At 49.5% G+C, this 18,437-nt stretch overlaps 1 protein-coding gene across 7 annotated transcripts in view; it reads right to left on the bottom strand.

The window, feature by feature from the left end:
* NTRK3 (neurotrophic receptor tyrosine kinase 3) overlaps positions 1-18,437 on the bottom strand; it is a 470,484-nt gene that overhangs the window by 118,654 nt on the left and 333,393 nt on the right. For 2 of the 7 annotated variants that reach the window (XM_075557456.1, XM_075557457.1), the window contains 2 exons: positions 6,839-6,973; positions 5,038-5,156 (listed from right to left, as the gene is read on the bottom strand). The exons of 4 other annotated variants lie outside the window; for them this stretch is intronic. In XM_075557456.1, coding sequence (XP_075413571.1) covers positions 5,038-5,156; positions 6,839-6,973 — 254 coding nt within the window. Of the gene's footprint in view, positions 1-5,037; positions 5,157-6,838; positions 6,974-18,437 lie in introns of those variants that run through there. One more of the 7 variants, XM_075557458.1, reaches the window with a different exon arrangement.

Genomic DNA, 18,437 nt, shown 5'->3' with positions numbered 1-18,437 from the left:
GCCAGTCAAAAGAACTGCTCTGCAATCCTATTGGTGAGAAGTGGAATTCAGGAGGTCAGGGAGCTGCAGGCCCGCTGGTCCTCTGAGCCTCCCTGAGCCAAGGCCAACCCAAGTCCACGTCCTCCTTTTAGGGGGCTTGTCCCCCTGCTAACTCTGGTGATGCGAGAGGCTTGGCGTGGGGCTAAACACCTGGGGACTTCAATACCAGCAGAAGAAGAGAGTCCTGGGACCTGCAATGCTCTGGTGACTCAGTAGCGTCCTCATTCTGCCCAGCAGCTTTTCCAAGCTTCCCATCATCTGGCCCTACTGCCACAGTCTCAGCCCTCGCGCCTCTCCAGATCTCATCCCTTCCAGCACGAGGCTTGGTCTTATACTTTACACACGAAATAGAAACCACTAGACAGGTATTTCCTCAGGTTCTTCGCCCACCTTGAACTTCTAAACTAAGCCTAGCTCTCATCCCTCCCCTCTTGTCCTCTCAAAAAACTCCAACCACAAGTTCCCCATTGATGGTGGGCGCTGCTGTCCTCCTGGGTGGTCCATATTGTTGTCACCTAATTTCTCCAGAGGGACTTCAACACCACCTCTCCACCCAGGCTTGGACGGGCTTGCCCTACACATCAGAACAAAACCATGCTCGCATGGCACCCTTATTAAATACAGACGTGCTTCCTTCAGATCCCCCCTCCATCCCCTCTTCCCCAGGATGGTTCCAACCTTGAGGCAATCCCAACTCCCTGGACAGACGAAGAACAAGAGAAGGCAGAGTTGGGGGCACACCGCACACTTTGGTCATCTCAGAACGAGAGTTTACGTGGGAGGTGGGAGTGGAGGGCAAATCAAACAAGGTCCGCCTCCAACAGCAGATAACGGAGAGTAGGTAGACACCCAGCCTGGCCTGTTCAGCGTAGGACTTGCAAGTTGAGACCCCCCAGATCACTTCACTGTCCCCCCGCACTTCCAAAGGAACTGAGCTCTTAACGTCCCTGGAAGTTGACATCCACCCAGAAATCTTTACTTGCAGCCCCATCTTCCATTTCCCGGGTTCCATACTTCCCCAAGCAGACTCTCGATTTTATGTGTTGGTGCCCTTCTTCCTAAAAGGAAGGGATCCTAAATAATAGAAGGCAGTTCAACTTCCCTAATGTTCTCAAAGTCCACAAGGGACAGAAGGGTCCGCTCATCTAAGGATTTCACCTTCATTAAGGCCCTGAGATACTTCATCCCCTCTTCTGTAAGTACACACACACACACACACACACACGTTTGTAGGTGTGCGTATATATACATGTGCAGATGAGGGAAAGTCGAAAAGTATTGCTACAAAATAATGGAACTAGCTATTATGGAAAAGTATCAATTGTGAAGCGGCTGCTTCTTGACATGGCTTCCATCTAGCTCTGTACGCTTCTAAAGGTGGCATCTCCACCTCTCTATCCTTCCACCAAAGAGTTCTGTACTCTTCAGTTCCTTCCATGCTAATAAAGGAAGTTCTGACGTACTCGGGGGACCTAAACCAGGCTCCTTTGAACGTCTTTCTGAATTTGGAGAATGAAAAGCAGTCTGGAGGGGGGCAAGATCAGGACTGTAGGGTGGGTTGGGCTAGCTGTCCCAATGAAATTCTTCTAGACCAGCCTTGCTGCCCGGAAGCATGAGCAGGGGGTTGGACGCAATAGGAAACACTCCCTAAGGAAACTTTCCTTGCTTTTTCCTGCCCCATGCAGCTTTCAATTTCCTCAAAACTTCTTCCTAATAAGCCCCCACCATATCCTATTCTTTGGAGAAACTCTCTCAGGGCTACCTCTTAGAGGAGGGGCAGTCGCCTTCCCACCAGCTGATCCTTTCTATTTTTCTCCTGCTTCTGACAACCCTGAGCCCTATGGAATGTCCCAGGCTACATTAGACACCATGCCCCGCCCTGCCTAGCAACCAGATCCCTAACTTGAGGTCACCAGCTGTGGGTCTAAACCTCTCAGTGTTCACACCCCTTCCCTCCCCACCCCTTTGTCCACCTGTTCCGGAGGCTGGGAGGCTAGGTCTCCAGATAAGAAGATAGAGTCAGCTCTTCTCGTGGCCATGAAGCTCCCCCTGACGACGCTGTCATACTAAGCTCAGGTCAGCCTTGGAGTCTGGCCAAGCAGCTGTCATACATTCTGAGCTGACCTCTCTGCCTTGCATATAACTGGTCCAGTAAGTGCGCTCAGAAGCCACCATTCTGACCAGGCCTTGGTCTGACGGAAACCTAAGCAAGGGACCCAGCCAAGCGTGTCACTAAGGGAATTTGTGTGTCACCATCCCCTGATCACCGGCATCACACCTTTTGTTTGGACGCGACCCATGCACTTACGAACCAGAACGCAGTAATAGCATTTTTTTTACTTACCCTCACATGCATATGAAGGGGTGTGTGTGTGTGTGTGTGTGTGTGCGTGCACGCGCTCGCTCACGTAGGGGTTACCTCTTAACACTGAGCTGGGGCCAAAGTCATTTCCTTAAGGGCCACAAAAAAGAAACACCGAACAATTCTGGCTGAGGAAGACCCACACTGGCTTGCTGGCATGCCTAAGATAAAAGGGCTCTCCAAATCTACCCTTGGCCATCCTTACCCACTGGTTAGGAACAGGAGCTCTCTGTGACCATTGTGGTTTAGACCTAAAGAAAAAGAAAAACAAAATCCCAACCACCAGAGAAGGGAGGAGCTCTGTGGCCCGAGTCACGTGGGCTGGAGACCAGGCTGGAGTCTAGTGTTAACGTGTGTGCCGTGCGACCCTAGATAAATCATTCCTCCTTGCTGTGACTCTAAGTCCTTCTCAGCAAGACGACAGAACACATCACTAGAAGGAGCTGACCCATCAGGAGGAGTACCATGAAACAGACTGTAAATACTTTGTGCAAATAAGACTGAGCCTAGACTGTGCTTTAAGCGTAATAGAGAAACAGATATGGGCAGTCCTGAAAGATCTGTATCTGTAATGTGCGTCCCAAATTTTCCAAATAAGAGGTCTGATGCAGTCATTTCATTAGAAAATAAAGTGTTTATTAAGAAACTATACACTGAACACTCCTATAAGTCTCTGGAAACACAACGCCCCATTGTCATGGCACAAGGTGAGGAAAATGGCAGAGTAAAGGATGCTGGGGTGGATGGATGGATGGATGGAGCCGTGCGGCTAGAAATGAGGTAATGATTTACAATCATTAAAAAAAATCATCCTCAAGCTTATTCCTTTAAAGCCACACTTGAGAGTTGGCCCTGAACCCGGAAAGGACTGCAGGGCACCGTGGGCAATAGCCTGACCTAAAGCCATGATGAGCAACATGAAAGGGGCAACAGAAACACACACCTGGAGGCCCTGGGAAAAGCTGATCCCCATATGAAAGGCAGGTGCCTGGGAGGCCACCCCATGTATTCCGTAAGAACTTGGAAAGGTGTAGGTTTTCCAACCCCCTGGAGTCATCTGCAGAATCAGGTAGAGTCTCCTCCAAGAGAACCCCGGAAAGCAAATCTTAACTCCCAGGAGCACCTCCCAGAAGCATGCCTTAACTTCCATGAACTATTGCTGTAGAAGACCATTCCACATTCCATGGGTTCAAACCCCCACCGTTTCTCCCCAAGAGCTCCCCAGCAGGAGGCCCCATTCTGTGCTCCCCACCATCACACGGGCAGGGCAGCCTACTGTGGAAGTACCCTGAGTAGGTGAGCTGGATCGAGCCAGCCAGCCACTCAGCCAACCTCTCAGCCAATCTAGGGTACTGCCCAATCCCTACCACTGTGTCCTTCCTACCGAAGCTGTGAAAAGTCAGCCCCTCCTCCTCCCCCGGGGATGAAATAAAAAAGGTAGGGGTGGGTGGGGGGTGGAATAAAGCCCTCTGGCAGAGGGTGGCCGCAGAGTAAGTCATGGGTCAATGCAAATGAAGGAAGCATGGATATTGACCAGCGAACAGCCTGACACTCCCACTGGTGCCAGGAGGGGGCTGGAGAAGGCCCGTTTCCCCTTCTCTTCCCCTTCAGTTCATCGTGGTCTTCAAATGGTGGTTCCACTGGGTTCTGAAAGTTCTCAGAGTCAAGAACGGGTGACAGGAGGGGAAGAAAGCCAATCCTAGGATCATGGACCAGCAGCAAGGGCCTTGGCACCTGATCCCTTGGTCCCTTGCGGTCCTGGGAGGATGGTAAGTTCACTGGCAAGACTTCCTGCAGCCAAAGCTTGTCGGATCTGCAGGTCTAAGGACCAAAGAGGAGCCCCGGAGAGAGGCCCCTCCAGGGGATTTTCTAGCATGGCACTCACGGTGGGCTGTTCCAGAGAGGAGGAAGTGGGAGCAAGTGTGTCCAAAAAGTGTAGGGTTTTTCTCCACCAAAACAGAAAAAATATATGTATGTATATATGCATATATACATACACACATACATATATACATATAAAATGATTGGCTTCCATTCTTTGCTCTGAGACCTATTCTGCTGCACAATACGTGGGCCTGGCTCCCCTCCTCTTATCGCACCATCTCCACCTCCGCTTGGGTGTTCTTTGTGACTCTTCCCCAGTGGACATTGCCAGGCGACGAGGTCACTAAAAGGACAACAAGTTCTCCTAGGGAAAGCTGGGGCCATCCTATGGATCCAAGCAGGGACGTGAGGCCGGAGCACGGCTGGGCTTCATCGGGCTTTCTTGTGGTGGCTGGGTGGTTGTGGAAAAGCAAAATAATGCCTAGTGGGTTGAGCAGACGGCTCCCCGTGCACAGGTGTTTAATTGTCTTTATTGGCTCTAGTGGTGGCGGCAGGAGCTGGCTCGTAGGTCGGGAGAAAGGAGCAGAGTGATGCTGGGGAGGAAAGGCCGGCCCTGCCCGTGGTGGCTGGAGGACAACACCATCTTGTTGAGTCACAGAGTGGGGAGCATCGGAGCCTCATGCAGTTTCTACTGAGGAGCATCCCTGGATCCGAACAGAACAATGCCTAGAGCTTCCAACCTCTCAGAGGGCCCAGCCTACCCAGGTGACATCAAAACAGGGAGCCTTAAGAGGAGTTTTGTGTTTTGTTTTTTAAAAGCCATGACGTCCTTTGCTGAAATAAACATTGACATCCTCAACATAGAGGCCATGGTTAAGAGGCTTGGAATGTCCGGGAAGGCTTATTGGATTCAACATAATTTCTCTGAAACCTATAAAAAAACAAAAACAAAAAAACAGAAAAACAGAAAAAAGCAAAATAAAGTAAAAACCAAAACCCCTCCCCCAAAGAAGATCAAAATTGGGAGGGGAAACAGAGAAGGGGCTGGCAAGGGGGAAGGTTACAGGTACAAACACAGGTATATTGGGAGTAGCCAAATGAACTGTCAGCGAAAGGGAAGGAGAGGAGGAGGTGATTAACTGAAAATCAACCATGGTCAGAGGACCTGGAAACACTCCACTTTGCTGCTGCCTCCACTGAGCCGCCAATGGGGTGGGGAGAACAGGGGGGGCCTTGGCCTCGGGTCATGATGGAAGAGGAGAATCAGTCTCATCTAAGTGGGCCTTTGTCCATACACATCTTTCTGAGAGGCAAGCCCTGCAGGATGAGCGGTGACTCGGGAGAAGGGAGGTACAGACTGGGACCATTACACTGTTCAGGGGCAAGAGAAGAAAGGCATTCTTCCTTAGGGGGAAAGGCATTTCTAATTCTTGGGGTTGGCCTCCCACAGACTACCTGTGATCACCCTCAGTGGTAGGCCTTCTAAGTCTGTGAGTCCTGGTTGTTCTGTTCACCTCCTTGCACCTGATGAGTGGAACATGTGGGAAATGATAGCTGATCCCTTGGCCTTCCCATAATTCCAAGAGGAGAAGGCATATTCTGGAGAAGTTAAGCTAGAGAAGTGGCCACTCTGTGACAGCTCACCTCCTTCCTAGCTACACAGGTCTGGGTGGAAGGGGAGGTCCAGAGACCCACCTAGGAGTTCCTGCTCAAAGTGCCAGAAGACATTCCTGTTTTACTGCCAATGTTGTTACTATTGCTATTTTGATCTCAGAATAAACTAATGTCTGTAATGAGCAAGTATTTAGTGTGTGTGTGTGTGTGTGTGTGTGTGTGTGTATGTGTCACTATTAGTGAAGCGAGCCTCTCTTTTCATGAGAGGTATGGATAGGCCATCCCTGGGATAGACATCAATTCCAACTTGCCCTTTAAGATTCTGTAAGTTTGCCCTCACTTTGGACCCAACCCCCTCTCTCAACAAATCCTTCATCACAATCACCTTCATGTGCTGCACGGGGGGATTGTGATGCACTGGAAAGGTGGAAGGCATGCTGGGGAGCTGGCAGTTGGGGATATGATGGGCAGAGGTGCACAGAGAATGTGGTGGCATTGAGAATCGCCCCCGCTTCCTCTCCAGGAGGGTGTCTGGCCCAAACAGTTGTGTCATCTTGGGTGTTGTGGCCTCTCTCTCTGAAGGGAACAGGGTCAGATCTGTGAAGCGAGGGGATGTGTTCTTCTCTGGCATATGTGGGGGAAAGCTCTCTGGGAACTGCCCTGGGCTAAGCTGGGACAATGGCACTATGGAAAGTGAGGGGGCAGGGAAGGAAGGCCATCGGTCTGGGCAGCAATGCCTGGGGCACCAGCCTATCTCACCAAGGCCTTGTCATTCTCTGACGTCTACCAGCCCCATCAGCTGGGCTTGCTGAAGCTTCCTCCCCAGGAAGAGCTTCCTCTCTCCTTCGGGATTTTAATGACAATTCTACACTGGGCACCTCGTCATCTCCTAGTCCTCTGGGATGCACGGAGACTGAATGGGATCTTAAGATTTTCTTAGGATCAAAATTGATGGGGGAGGGACCGGTACTGACAATGATGCCAAAGGAGATCACTCACCATGTGCCCTTGGGTAAGACACTTCCCCACTGTGGACATCTGGCTCCTCATATATATAGTGAGTTGATGGTACTAGATGATCTCTATTGTCCTTCAAGTTTAATATCCCATGATTGTCTATGTTTGAAAAGACCCCTGGCAGAAGAGGCAGACATGGGGGTGTTAATGGTCAGAATTGAGCCCCAAGTGCAAAAACACATGGGGAGGGATTTTTCTTAAGTGTACAGAGCCAGAAACAGAAATCCAGGTATTCCCAGCTCTTAGACTGCTTTTGCCTCCTGGTTTATTTTATGCCTAGCATCCAGCTTCATTACCCTCCTCTCATGGCACCCAAGAATGGATGCAAGATGGAGTCAAGGAAGAAAAGATTTTTGTGACCACAAACTCTGTCCCACCCTATTCCTGACATCCTAGCCCCTCACCCCCTTCCTGCAGCCCCAAATGGTGGACCCTTCTCTAACACACTCGGTGCCATTTCAGGGCCAGAAAGGGCAATGTGTGCAGCGTGGGAGATGCTCCTGCGGCCCACAAGGCCTTCTTTCTGGGTCCTCCCATCCCCTGGAGGCAATTCTGCTGATCTTTAAGAAGCTTCAGGAAAATTACAAGGGGGCATGATGAAGGCGGGAGCAAGAGGTGGCGCCTTACGTCTTTCTTGCCCTCGTTCGGGTGTAAGTCATTGGAACAACACATGTTGGTGGTGCCCTGCAGCTCCTAGCACGAACACCCCCTACCCCCGCCACCTCCCATGAAAGAGATCTCAGAATAGCATGTGGACCAATATCTGCTCTGGGGACCAGGGAATGTCCGTGGGCCCTAGAAGACTCCATGTCCGATCCATTAGAAGCAGGGACCAAGCCCACAGCGGTCTCTGCCAAGGTCCCTGATGCTGCCGCAGTGAACATGAGCCTTTTCCCATATGAGCTGGGGCCTGAAGTTTGTTTTCTCTGGAAATCATTCCCGGGTGGAGCCCTTCCAAGACTCCAAATGTGGACGCCTGAGAGCATGAAGCGGCACCGCTCCAAACTCCCCCACTCCTTCCCCTCTGCCTGGGAACATCACTGGGAGGTGGGGAGAAGAAAGGGGACACCAGGATCACAGCAGGCACTGGGAAGGGGGCAGAGGGTGGTGGCGAGGTTAAAGTGAGCCTTGCCCACGGACCCCTTTGGCTGGCCTTTCCTTCCGTCCACCCACAGCTCCCCGCAAAGTCGTCACTGCCAAGGTACTTGCAGGTCCTCGGCCGCTGGTTCTGAACAGAGGTTGGCCTGCAGGGATCTTCTAGGTGTATGTTTCCTGAGAAGCAAGCCAGAGACTCTGGGAACGTGTCAGGAAGGGGGGAGGGAGTGAAGGAAACGGCAAGGAGGGAGGGGTTGCTGAGAACCCACAGGATTGTAGAAGTGGCTTCAGAGCCCATCTCTCTGAGCCAAGAGAAGGTCAAATGCTCAAAGATGAACCTTCGGATGTCCACGGCAGCGAGAAAGCGACCAACCTCCTATAACCCTGTGACACAAAACAGGGCCTGGGCTCCCGAAGCTCTCCATGTGCATGACAATCTCACAAACATCTCTAAACATCACTCCTCACGGGAGTTCCACGCCAGCACACTGGTATTCTGGAACCATCAACTTTCCAGCCCCTTCCAGGGAGAAGGAGGTCCTTGCCCTTTCTGCCTACACAACTCTTTACCCGACGTGCCAACGTCCTCGCGGTTTACATTGCAGGGCTGACGAAAGGCCTAGCGCCAAATGTCACTGTATTGGATTCTTCTCAACCAGGTCCCCTTCAAAGGTCTTAGCGCATTATCTTCAAGTGGAAATTGCTCAGCACAGTAACACAGTACTAGTCGTGCGAAAAACATTTCACCCCGAAGAGTTGGTGGAAATACAAGAGGGCTTCAAAGAGTTCATAGAAGGTCATGGGATTGATTGTTCCATGAACCTTCTGACTCTTTCTTGTACCTGAGGGTCCTTGAACTGAAGTCCCGGCAGCTTTTGAGCCGGGAGCCTAAGGCAGAATCTCCCCATGAGAGAAACTGAGAGGGTAGACAAGAGACACCGACTCTGTACCCTACCTCATTGAGGGTGGTACTCTTGTCACAGCCTCTTCCCAAAGATGCAAGACGAGGTGCAATGCTTTAGAATCATGCTGTGCACAAGAATGGGATGATGAAGGAGTCCCAAGAGGCGTCCCCCTATAACCATCCTACCATCGAATGCACCACAGATAACCCTGAAAGATGCGCATCTGTTGGTGATGGCAAGAATAACAGTCAAGTCAAGTGCTGCATCTTCCTGGCCTGGAGTCAAGTCATCATCTTCCAACCCCTTGAACTGGCTTTCCCCCTCCCCCCGTCGTAGGGTCAATTCTGACTCATACGCCCCTCTGCACATCAGAGTCCAACTACACTCCATAAGGTTTCCAATGGCTGGTGTTTGGGAAGCAGACTCCCAGACCTGTCTTCCCAGGTGCTTCTGGGTGGATTTCAACTGCCAAGTTTGGCGGGTCATAGTTGAGTACATAACCGTTTACACCAGCCAGGAGCTCCCCAACACTCTTAGGAGATGGAGCGTATTGATTTCAGTTTACGTGTGGGAAGTTGAGGCTCAAGCACACGAACCAAGAGCCCAAGTTCACACAACTTCTTTGTGGCAGAGTGAACTTGAACACAGCCCTCTGATACTCCAACGTCCTTGTAAATCCTCTGCGTTGGCAACATGGCTTCCACATGCTGAAACCCCGATATCCAGGGAAGAAGACCCTGAAACAGAGGCTAAGGCTGTAGTGATGCAGACATAAGGGAAGCAGAGTTACACGTCTGGTCCTTTCCTCAAGCCCCTGAGGAAATGAATAGCTAGGGTTTTCTTTCACCACGAATAACTTCCCAAGATCGGAAGGTAGGCCACCCCGTGCCTGTCGCTTCACGCTCCACCTCCTCCAGCCTTGTGACACCCACCTCACTCAGCAGGGCTTGGCAGGCCCTGGACTCCTGAGGAAGGAAGTCCGAGCTCTGTGCGGACATTCATTTGGATGGTAAATTCTGGGAGTCCATCTGGGGAAGGAGGAAGAGCAAACCTCCCGAATTAGAGGTCGTTATGGGATTTGAGAGCAGGGTCCCAGTCCCATGGCAAGGCTGTCGACCCTCTGAGAACCCCCATGGCATGCCAAGAAACTCTCTCCTATGCACCCTTCCCGCATGCCATGGAAATCAAAGAAGAAGACAGCAGGGAGAGGGGAAACGCCCACTTCATTTCCTACTTGTGTACAAGCCCTCCAAGCACTTGGGAAGAGGGTCCCCAAAATTTCTTGCATCCCTGGCATGTGACTATGACTACTTTTTCCTGTGTCTCTGGATTCTGTGTTGTTCCACCTCTGTAAAGATTTAGTGTCAGAAACCCACAGTGGTAGCTCACTACAAGTCAGAATCGACAGTGAGTTCGTTTGGGTTTCATTCAAGTGCACCAGGCACTGTAAAGGGCAGGTGGCATTGCCACTGGGGTGAGTCCTAATGCCAAGGCTTTGTTCTGGTCACCGTTGGTTGTCATCGAGTGGCTTCCCACTCAAGGCCACTGCCCGTGCGCAGAGGAGAGTCGGCAGGACTTTCTGACATAGCTGCTACATTGTTCAGGGCATGCTGTGACCTTGAGTATTTCCATCTCTCTGTAATAACCACCATGATGACACGGAGACAGACTTGCAACAGAGGATTGGACTGAGATCCTCAGCACGAGTGTACAGATCTCTTCCTACGAAGACTCCTTGATGCTTTGGGGAAGGTAGGCGCAGAGCAGGGCCTGGTTGCTCTTGCCGGCTTGGCCATATCTGGCTCCAGCTGTGGGCAGATGCAACCAGGTAGGGGCTGAGCATGGAAGGACTCCTGTGATCACGCCCAAGGGCAGTCACAGTGCCCCTTCAGGGTAAAAGGGCGACATGGGACGCAAAGAGATTCTCAGACAAAGGTAAAAGCCAGGGGAGGGGGTACAAATAGCAAACATGCTTTGGCTCCTAACTCAAAGATTGTCTTTTGTTTGAAGAAACAACTTGATGACCTTCCAGAAGGTCACAGGCTGAGGAATCCCCATGAAGCACAGTTGCTCTCTGGCACGCGTGGCGTCACCACGCTTGAGGCCACTCCTCAGCAAGTGCTTTCTGTGTTGTGTTTGTTGCTTCGCCCTGGCCAGCACTGAGCCCTCAACAAGAGTCCGGCAATGACTTAAGGAAGTGCCTTGTTCATTCCAGAAACTCTGAGGTCCCATCCAGTCTGGACACAGTGGCCTCGCAGATGGAAACTGCTCCCCAAGCCATGCGGTAAAACCCGTCATTCTCAAAGGAGTACCAGGACAAAGAAAATGCTCTAAAATTGATTGTGATGGTGATTGTACACCTCTTCTTAATGTGATAAAACTAGGGAATTATATGATTTGTGAATTACATGCCAATAAAATGTTTGTTTTTTTTTTCCAAATTGACTCTATTAAGGACTACGTGTGGTGCATGGCCCTTGGCTCCTCTTGCTTAAAGGAGATGAGGGAGACTATCAGGTATCAATACCTTTCTGCATCTATATTGTCTCCTCTCTATTCAGCATGCTTTTTCCTATCTGGGTTTTCTTTTAAAACCTTTTTAAATTTTTGAAATATCTGAGATACCAGAAAGGCGCAGAGGATATAAAAATGTCAGTGTCCAACATTAACGATGTGTTATATTTTATCTTCTCCTTTTCTTATCTTTTTGTAAAAAAGTGTACAATGCAGCCAGGACGGAGGACTGGGCGTCTGTCCATGACCTGCTGCCCGCTCTCCTTTTCCTCATGGAAGGACACCAGGGCCCTCAATAGACCATTAGCATTCCAGGCAGCATTCGGCAATGCTTCTGCATATGCAAATTATAGCATTGTTATAAGCAAATTATAGCATTGGTTTGCATAATTTTGGACTTTAAATGAAAAGGAGCCTTCCCAGACGTATCCATGTTGACTCACATGGCTCCAGTGCTGTCATTTGGACTGATGTCGTCCATTGTGTGGATATGCTATAAACTATTTGCCTGTCTACTAGCTGACACTTAGTTTCATTTTTTCATTATTCCAAAGAAACTTATAATCAATATTATTACAAGATGCCCTCGTCAGAGAGTTTCTCTAGAGCAGCAGTTAACAAAGTTTTCCTGTAAAGGACTCCAAAATAAAACTCAACCTCCCTGCCGTCCAGTCGATGCTGACTCACAGTGGCCCAGTGCAATGGCGTAGACCGGGCCCTGTGGGTTTCTGAGAGCATAACTCTTTATGAGGGTAGAAAGCCTCTTCTTTCTCCTGTGGGGCAGCAGGGGGTTCCCATGGCTAACCCACCTTATAAGCCACTCAGCCGTTAAGGCCGAGATAATAAATAGTTTAGGCTTTGCAGACCATCAGCCTGCCCTTGTAGTCTGAAAGTAGCCACAGGCAAACATAAACAAACAAAAGTGGCTGTGTTCCAACTAAACTTTGTTTACAAAAACAGACAGGGGCCCAGGGGCCCCACCCCAGCTCTAGAAGCTTGCTACTTGAAATGTGGGTCTATGAAGCAGCCCCGCTACAACACAGCAACTGAGAGTGTGGTGGACAGAGGAGAGCCTCCGGTGAACCCAGCCACATCTGCATTCTCAGAGCATCCTCAGGCGATTGCCGTGAATGCTAGACAGGCATGGCTTTAGAGACCCTCGCTACAATGTAGTAGACATCAATCCTTAACTTTATTTGGTTGCTCAATGTTCCTCCAAATTGATGGGGGTCTTTGTTAGCTAGCCCCCAAGGGGCCCCCAGGAATCATGGCAACCTCACGAACAATGCAATCAGCAAAGCCCTAGCCTACATTATCCTTGTGCTCAGGTGTACCTGCTTTTCTGAAATGGATCCCCAGGCCTTTTTCTCCCTAGCCCATCTTACTCTGGACCAGGCGTCCTCAAACTGCAGCCCGCGGGCCACATGCGGCCCGCTGAGGACATTTATCCAGCCCACCGGATAAATACTTGAAAATTACTTGAAAATAAGATATGTTTAGTGTGCATAGGGATTTGCTCATAGTTTTTTTTTTAACTATACTCCGGCCCTCCAACGGGTCTGAGGGACAGTGAACTGGCCCCCTGTTTTAAAAGTTGGAGGAGCCCTGCGACTCTACTGAGCAGCATAAAGATGTCTGCGGAAACCTGCATAGCATCCCAACAACACACGAGCCTCCGCTGACAGGCAGGCGCTGGCTGTACAGGAGGGCATCACTGGGACCGCTCCCGGGTCTCCTGCACGGAAGGCAAGCATCTACCACTGCCTCAAAGTGATGGGATCAATTCATATCTGTATAATTACTTAATGGATTAACCTTTTACTCCACATTTCAATAAATTGTCATTTGAAGGTACATTTTCCTGATTCGTAGTGAAGTAGGTTAGCATTTCATCCTCACTGGCTGTTTTTGCTTTGTTTTTTCTTCTGTGAACAGTCTATTCATATGTTGTCTTCTCCCTTTTATTTGTGAGAGCTTAGTTGCTCTGCCTGCTACTTCTTCAATGGATACATGCACTGGAAATTATGTCTTCAGCCAATGGTTTGTCTGTCACTTTGGTATATGGGGTCTTATAATGGTTTATGTTTATATTAAGGTTTCCAGGTGCACGAATCTTCCCTTTGTTATTTTACTGTCTACATCCTTCCCTCCTCAAAGTCAAGTAATGTTCTCCTTTCCTCTGGAAGCACCGCATTTAACAAAGTTCTCTTACAGAAGAATTCCAGATAATTGAAATGGAAATGCCCCACCTTCAGGAGCACACATAGCTCAACTCTGCATCCCTTGAGCGTGCACATAGACACCATGCTGACTGGCTAGTCCCCAACAAAGTCCTAAGACGGAGAAAATGCAACTTTCCAGTGGAAAAGGAAGCTTTGATGGTGGAAATGGTTAAACACTCCAGTCCTACTGGAAAGCTTGGCGGGGAGAGCCCATCCACAGGCACCTCAGAAATAGGGCCTGGGTCTCTACTTCCAGAGGAGCGCTGGTGGAGTCGTGGTTACGCATTGGGCTGCTCCCCGTATGGCCAACAGTTAGAAACCCTCAGATGCTCCAAGGGAGAATGATAAGGAGTTATATATAGTCTCTGAAACTCACAGGGGCAGTTCTAGCCTGCCCAGTACCGTCAGTATGAGTCAGCATCGACTCGGCGGCAGTGAATCTGGTTTTCTCTGCTCCCAAAAGGTCAACGCTTTGAAAATCCTAATAACGTGAGATTCAACTCGGTATCCATGATTTTGAACTCACAAACACCAGGTAATGGGGGCGCCTAGCACACCCCTTGACAGGCGATCAGGTTTGACATCATCAGTGGTAGGTTCCACGATAAGCAGGCAGTCTGGATATGAAGACACGAGATGAGAGAACAGCACTTCACCTCCATGGCCTTTCCCCCAATATCCAAGGACTCCCGTTTTTAAATTATTAAGGGACAAGCTTGTTAAAACCTGACCAGCGCTCTTCAAGACCGTCCAAGCCACCTGTCCCAGACGACAGGAGGCTATCGAGACACAATGACAAAGTCAGGGTAAACAGTTGACTTAATAGGAATGAACTGACCGTTTGTACTGAAATGAAGGCACCTTTATTTGGTCATACCAACCCTGATATTTATTTTTATTTATTTTATTGGACTGGCTAGAATTCCTAGAGCATCATTACACAAGCATCACGATAGCAGACATCCTTAGCAGATTTTTTTCTTCATGGTTCCCTAGCTTCTTGGTTGTGGTTCGCTTAGAGTCGCGGGGACTTTTCCCTTCTGTCGTCCGCGCCTTTTTCATTTCATAGGTTGTGCTTACTTGCCACTGGCTCGTGTTTTTGTGGCTGTTGCTGCCGTTGCTGCTGTTGCTCAAGCCTCGACCCGTCCTCTGTGAACTTCAATGCTGAACCACGGCCCATCGTGACAGATCAGTACATCTGAGAGTCATATTGGAGCAGAATGGTTGCCAATTCAGTTGCACAGATTAAGTTCCTTCCTGGTCCCCAGGCGGCATCTTGGGACCTACTTCCTCCAGTTCTCAAATCCCTACGAGGCGAACTACCGGACAGGAGTTGATGGTGCTATTTTCCCCCTGAGACTTATTTTATGAGTATGGGCGACTGACCCGGAGTTCATGGCTTCATGCAGCGAGCCTGGCTCTCATACCCTGGGATTTTGGACCACATTCAGCAAAAATCCCTTTGGCACCGAACTCCTGTCCTTAACAGCTGGTTCCACCCTTGCACCTCAGCAAGTGTACCGCAAAAGTCTTGCACATTTTCTCCGTGCCATCTTTGATCCACTGGGCTCTTCCTCTTGCTTGTTGGCCCAGCTGTATCTTTTTTCTATTTTTCTGTATACGTTTGGAGTGGAGGGGTGCAAGCATAAACGTATTACACTACCTAGAGAGCACTTATTTTTTTTTTCTTTTGATATTAAAGGAAAATGTATTTTCCTTGCTTCCAAAGCTAACCATTTAATGGATGCCCTCAATCCTATCTCCAACCTTTTCCTTCATTTATCTTTGGTCTTTCCAGCATCTTCCACCTCTGCTCTTCTAGCCCCGTTTCGGTAGGATACCCCTGTCCCACCTGTGGTTACTCTGTCTCTCGGAATGCACACACCTGGGTGATGTGGATGTGTACCATGCGCACATTCCAAAAATGAAATAACCTTAGAAACGGTCACACAACCTAGCAAATAATGAGCAGCCACCTTCACTTTGCCCCATCGTTCATTTTCGTTCTGATTATTTTTAAATACCGCTTTTAGTTGCAGTTGTGTGCATGCTATGAATCCAGCCCTAACCTTCACTTCCTCACCCATGTTTTATTCGTTCCACAGACACTTTCTCCAAGGCTCCCCATGACCAGATTGTCTCCATCCTTCTTTGCCTTGATGATTCCTTCATGATGATTGTGTGTGAAACCACTTGACTGCAACTGTCCCCAGGGGCAGGTACCAGAACGTGTTCTCATGGCGTCTTTCTCTCTTTCGGCTCCCCTTCTCTCCGTTGGCTATGGTAGCCTCTCAAGGATCAGTCCTCCCGCGCTTGGCTATCCAAAGTTCCCAGACAAGCAGCAGCAGATCATTCCAGAGATTTCCAGGACCGCAGGATCTCAGGTCCCATCTACACCTTCCTGCTAATAGAATTCTTCAGGGGATTCCTCGGTACATAAACATGTCGGAAGCGCTGCCCTGCTCATCTCGTCCCCCTGTCATGACATTTCCCGCCATACCTCATCCTTAATGACCAGCTCCAGGGGTGACTCCAGCTACAAACTTTCTTCCAAATTTCATTCTCACCAATCCAAGTGTCAAGGTGGCACCACCATGACTGTACATCATCAACACCACCATCATCATCATCATCACCACAAGCTCATTAGGTAAAAAACTCATCCCAAACAATGTTTCTTTTCTGGACGGTGGTTTCACAGCCCCGACCCTGCTTATAATCCTCTGCTCATAAAGTTTCCCAAAGTCCTCCTCATGCCTTGCCAGTTGTTTCTAGTCGTCCACATCAAATCAAGCTCCATATTTCAAAGACTTGATTTACAACTTTCCATCTACAGCTCCTATTCCAAATACCCCCAATTCCAGAAAATTCATCAGAAGTATCTGGAAAAAGACCAATCGGAACTTTAAATTCCCACTAAATTGTGTCCAACGTTAGAACCTTAAGTTAATCACTTAACGTCTCTGAGTCTCCACCTCTCCTTCTGAGAACTGAAAACCCACTGCCATCGAGTGGACTCTGGCTCATGGCAACCCAATAGGACAGAGTGGAACTGCATGGACCTAATCTTTATTGACGTAGGCAGCCTCACCTTTCCTCCAGAGTGGTGAGCAGCTGCGAATGGGCAATCTTAGGAGAAGCAGCCCAGCACCCTACCTACCAGTGCACCCAGGGCTCCTTTGCCTCTGTGAGGAGGTCTATTATTATTATTAAAACAGGTGTCACTAACCGAGGGAAAAAAACAAACCCTCCAGTCAGGAGCCGGTACATGGCACACTCTAAACACTTAACTAGTGTTGGTCATTCCATCCTCTCCACCCTCCTCATTTTAGGGCCACTGTTTCAACCCTAAACTTTGGCTCAACCAATGGCCCTAAAATAAGGATGGGCAATGAGGAGGGATAAACCAACACAGTGTGTTTAACATCCCCACTTCCAGTCCCTAAACCTATTCATCTGACACGCCATTGCTGAATACGTCACTCAGGCTTCGTCTCCACCAATCCACCACCCCGCTCAGGAGCCGCCCATGACATGAAAGGGCCGCATGAGACCCCCATGGCCTCAACTGCCACCTTGACCTTGCTACAGGCTACCTGAAGCCAACAGTCTGCCCCTACGCCTCCTTCCTCAGCATCCCCTGGGACCACCACCGTGAACATGGTTTTGCTTCTTCCTTATTTCTGGTGTATTTCACACTCCTGGGTATTTCTCGTCCTGCTTATCCTCCCCCCCCCCCCCATCCAATTTCCACTAATCCTTCAGGAGCCAACTCAAATCTCAGATCTCGCTGTCTGTGTAGGTCTTTGTGAATGCCTGCATGAGACTGCTTCTCCTGGTCTCGGGGGCTATTTTTAAAACAGATGCCATAGAGGGGTGTTTCACGCAACTATTTGTAATGTCTTAACACAATCATTTAAAACAAACAAAAGAAATAACACCGAATAACCAAAAACCTTCTAGCACCATTGCCACATGCACCGGCGACATTCAGGGGCTGGGCCGGTCCTGGATTTCCACAGAACCTTTCTGGCCTCCCTGGAGCTAAGGGTGACCGCTAGTTTGTGAACGAGGCTTCCTCGTCCCCAACCCAGTGCTCATAAAAACAAACAAACAAATGACACAGCAGCCACAATGCTGCTATCAAGTTGATTCCATCTCATGCGACCCCACGCATGTCAGAGCAGTGTTCTGCTCGATGGGTTTTCAAACGGCCGGCCGTTCAGAAATGGATCCCTAGGCCTTTCTTCTAAGGCACCTCTGAGGGGCCGTGAACCATCAGCCTTTCAGTGATGTGTGGAATGTCACAAACCGTAAGCCCCTCCAGGTGTCAGCAGCTCTACCGCCCTGCGGCTGGGCAGGCTCTTGGGGAAGGGAATGCCTGTTTCTCAGAGACATGTGGTCTGACTTGCGTGTGGGACTCTGTGTGATGGGGTGCCCTACTATTGTGAGGCTCTATGGTAGTTTCTTGGCATTTGCAAAGCAGTTCTTCTTCTCAAAGACCTTAAATAACGATGATGGCAGCCTGGAAATAATGCTGCGATATTGGGAGAGAAAAAAGTGATCATTATGACAGCCACGCCTCCTACCCTCGCTTGGCCACAGTGAACAGAGTCCTGACGTCCTCTCTGGGCGCAAGGTGCAGGGCTCTCTCGGGTCAGGGACACATTGTTTAGCACTCGGCGAGCAAGAGGCAAAGGCCAGAGTCTAGCAGGAAATGTAATCAATAAAACTGAAGTCCCTAGGTGGTATCAATTTTAAGCAGCTTATCTTAGAGCAGGGCATGGCTAATGGGATCAGATAGCTGATGCATTTATAGCCCTAAAAATTAAATCACAGAAACCT

Source organism: Tenrec ecaudatus, chromosome 9, assembly GCF_050624435.1.
Source record: "Tenrec ecaudatus isolate mTenEca1 chromosome 9, mTenEca1.hap1, whole genome shotgun sequence".
NCBI lineage: Eukaryota > Metazoa > Chordata > Mammalia > Afrosoricida > Tenrecidae > Tenrec > Tenrec ecaudatus.
This window is presented reverse-complemented; position numbering and strand designations above follow the sequence as displayed.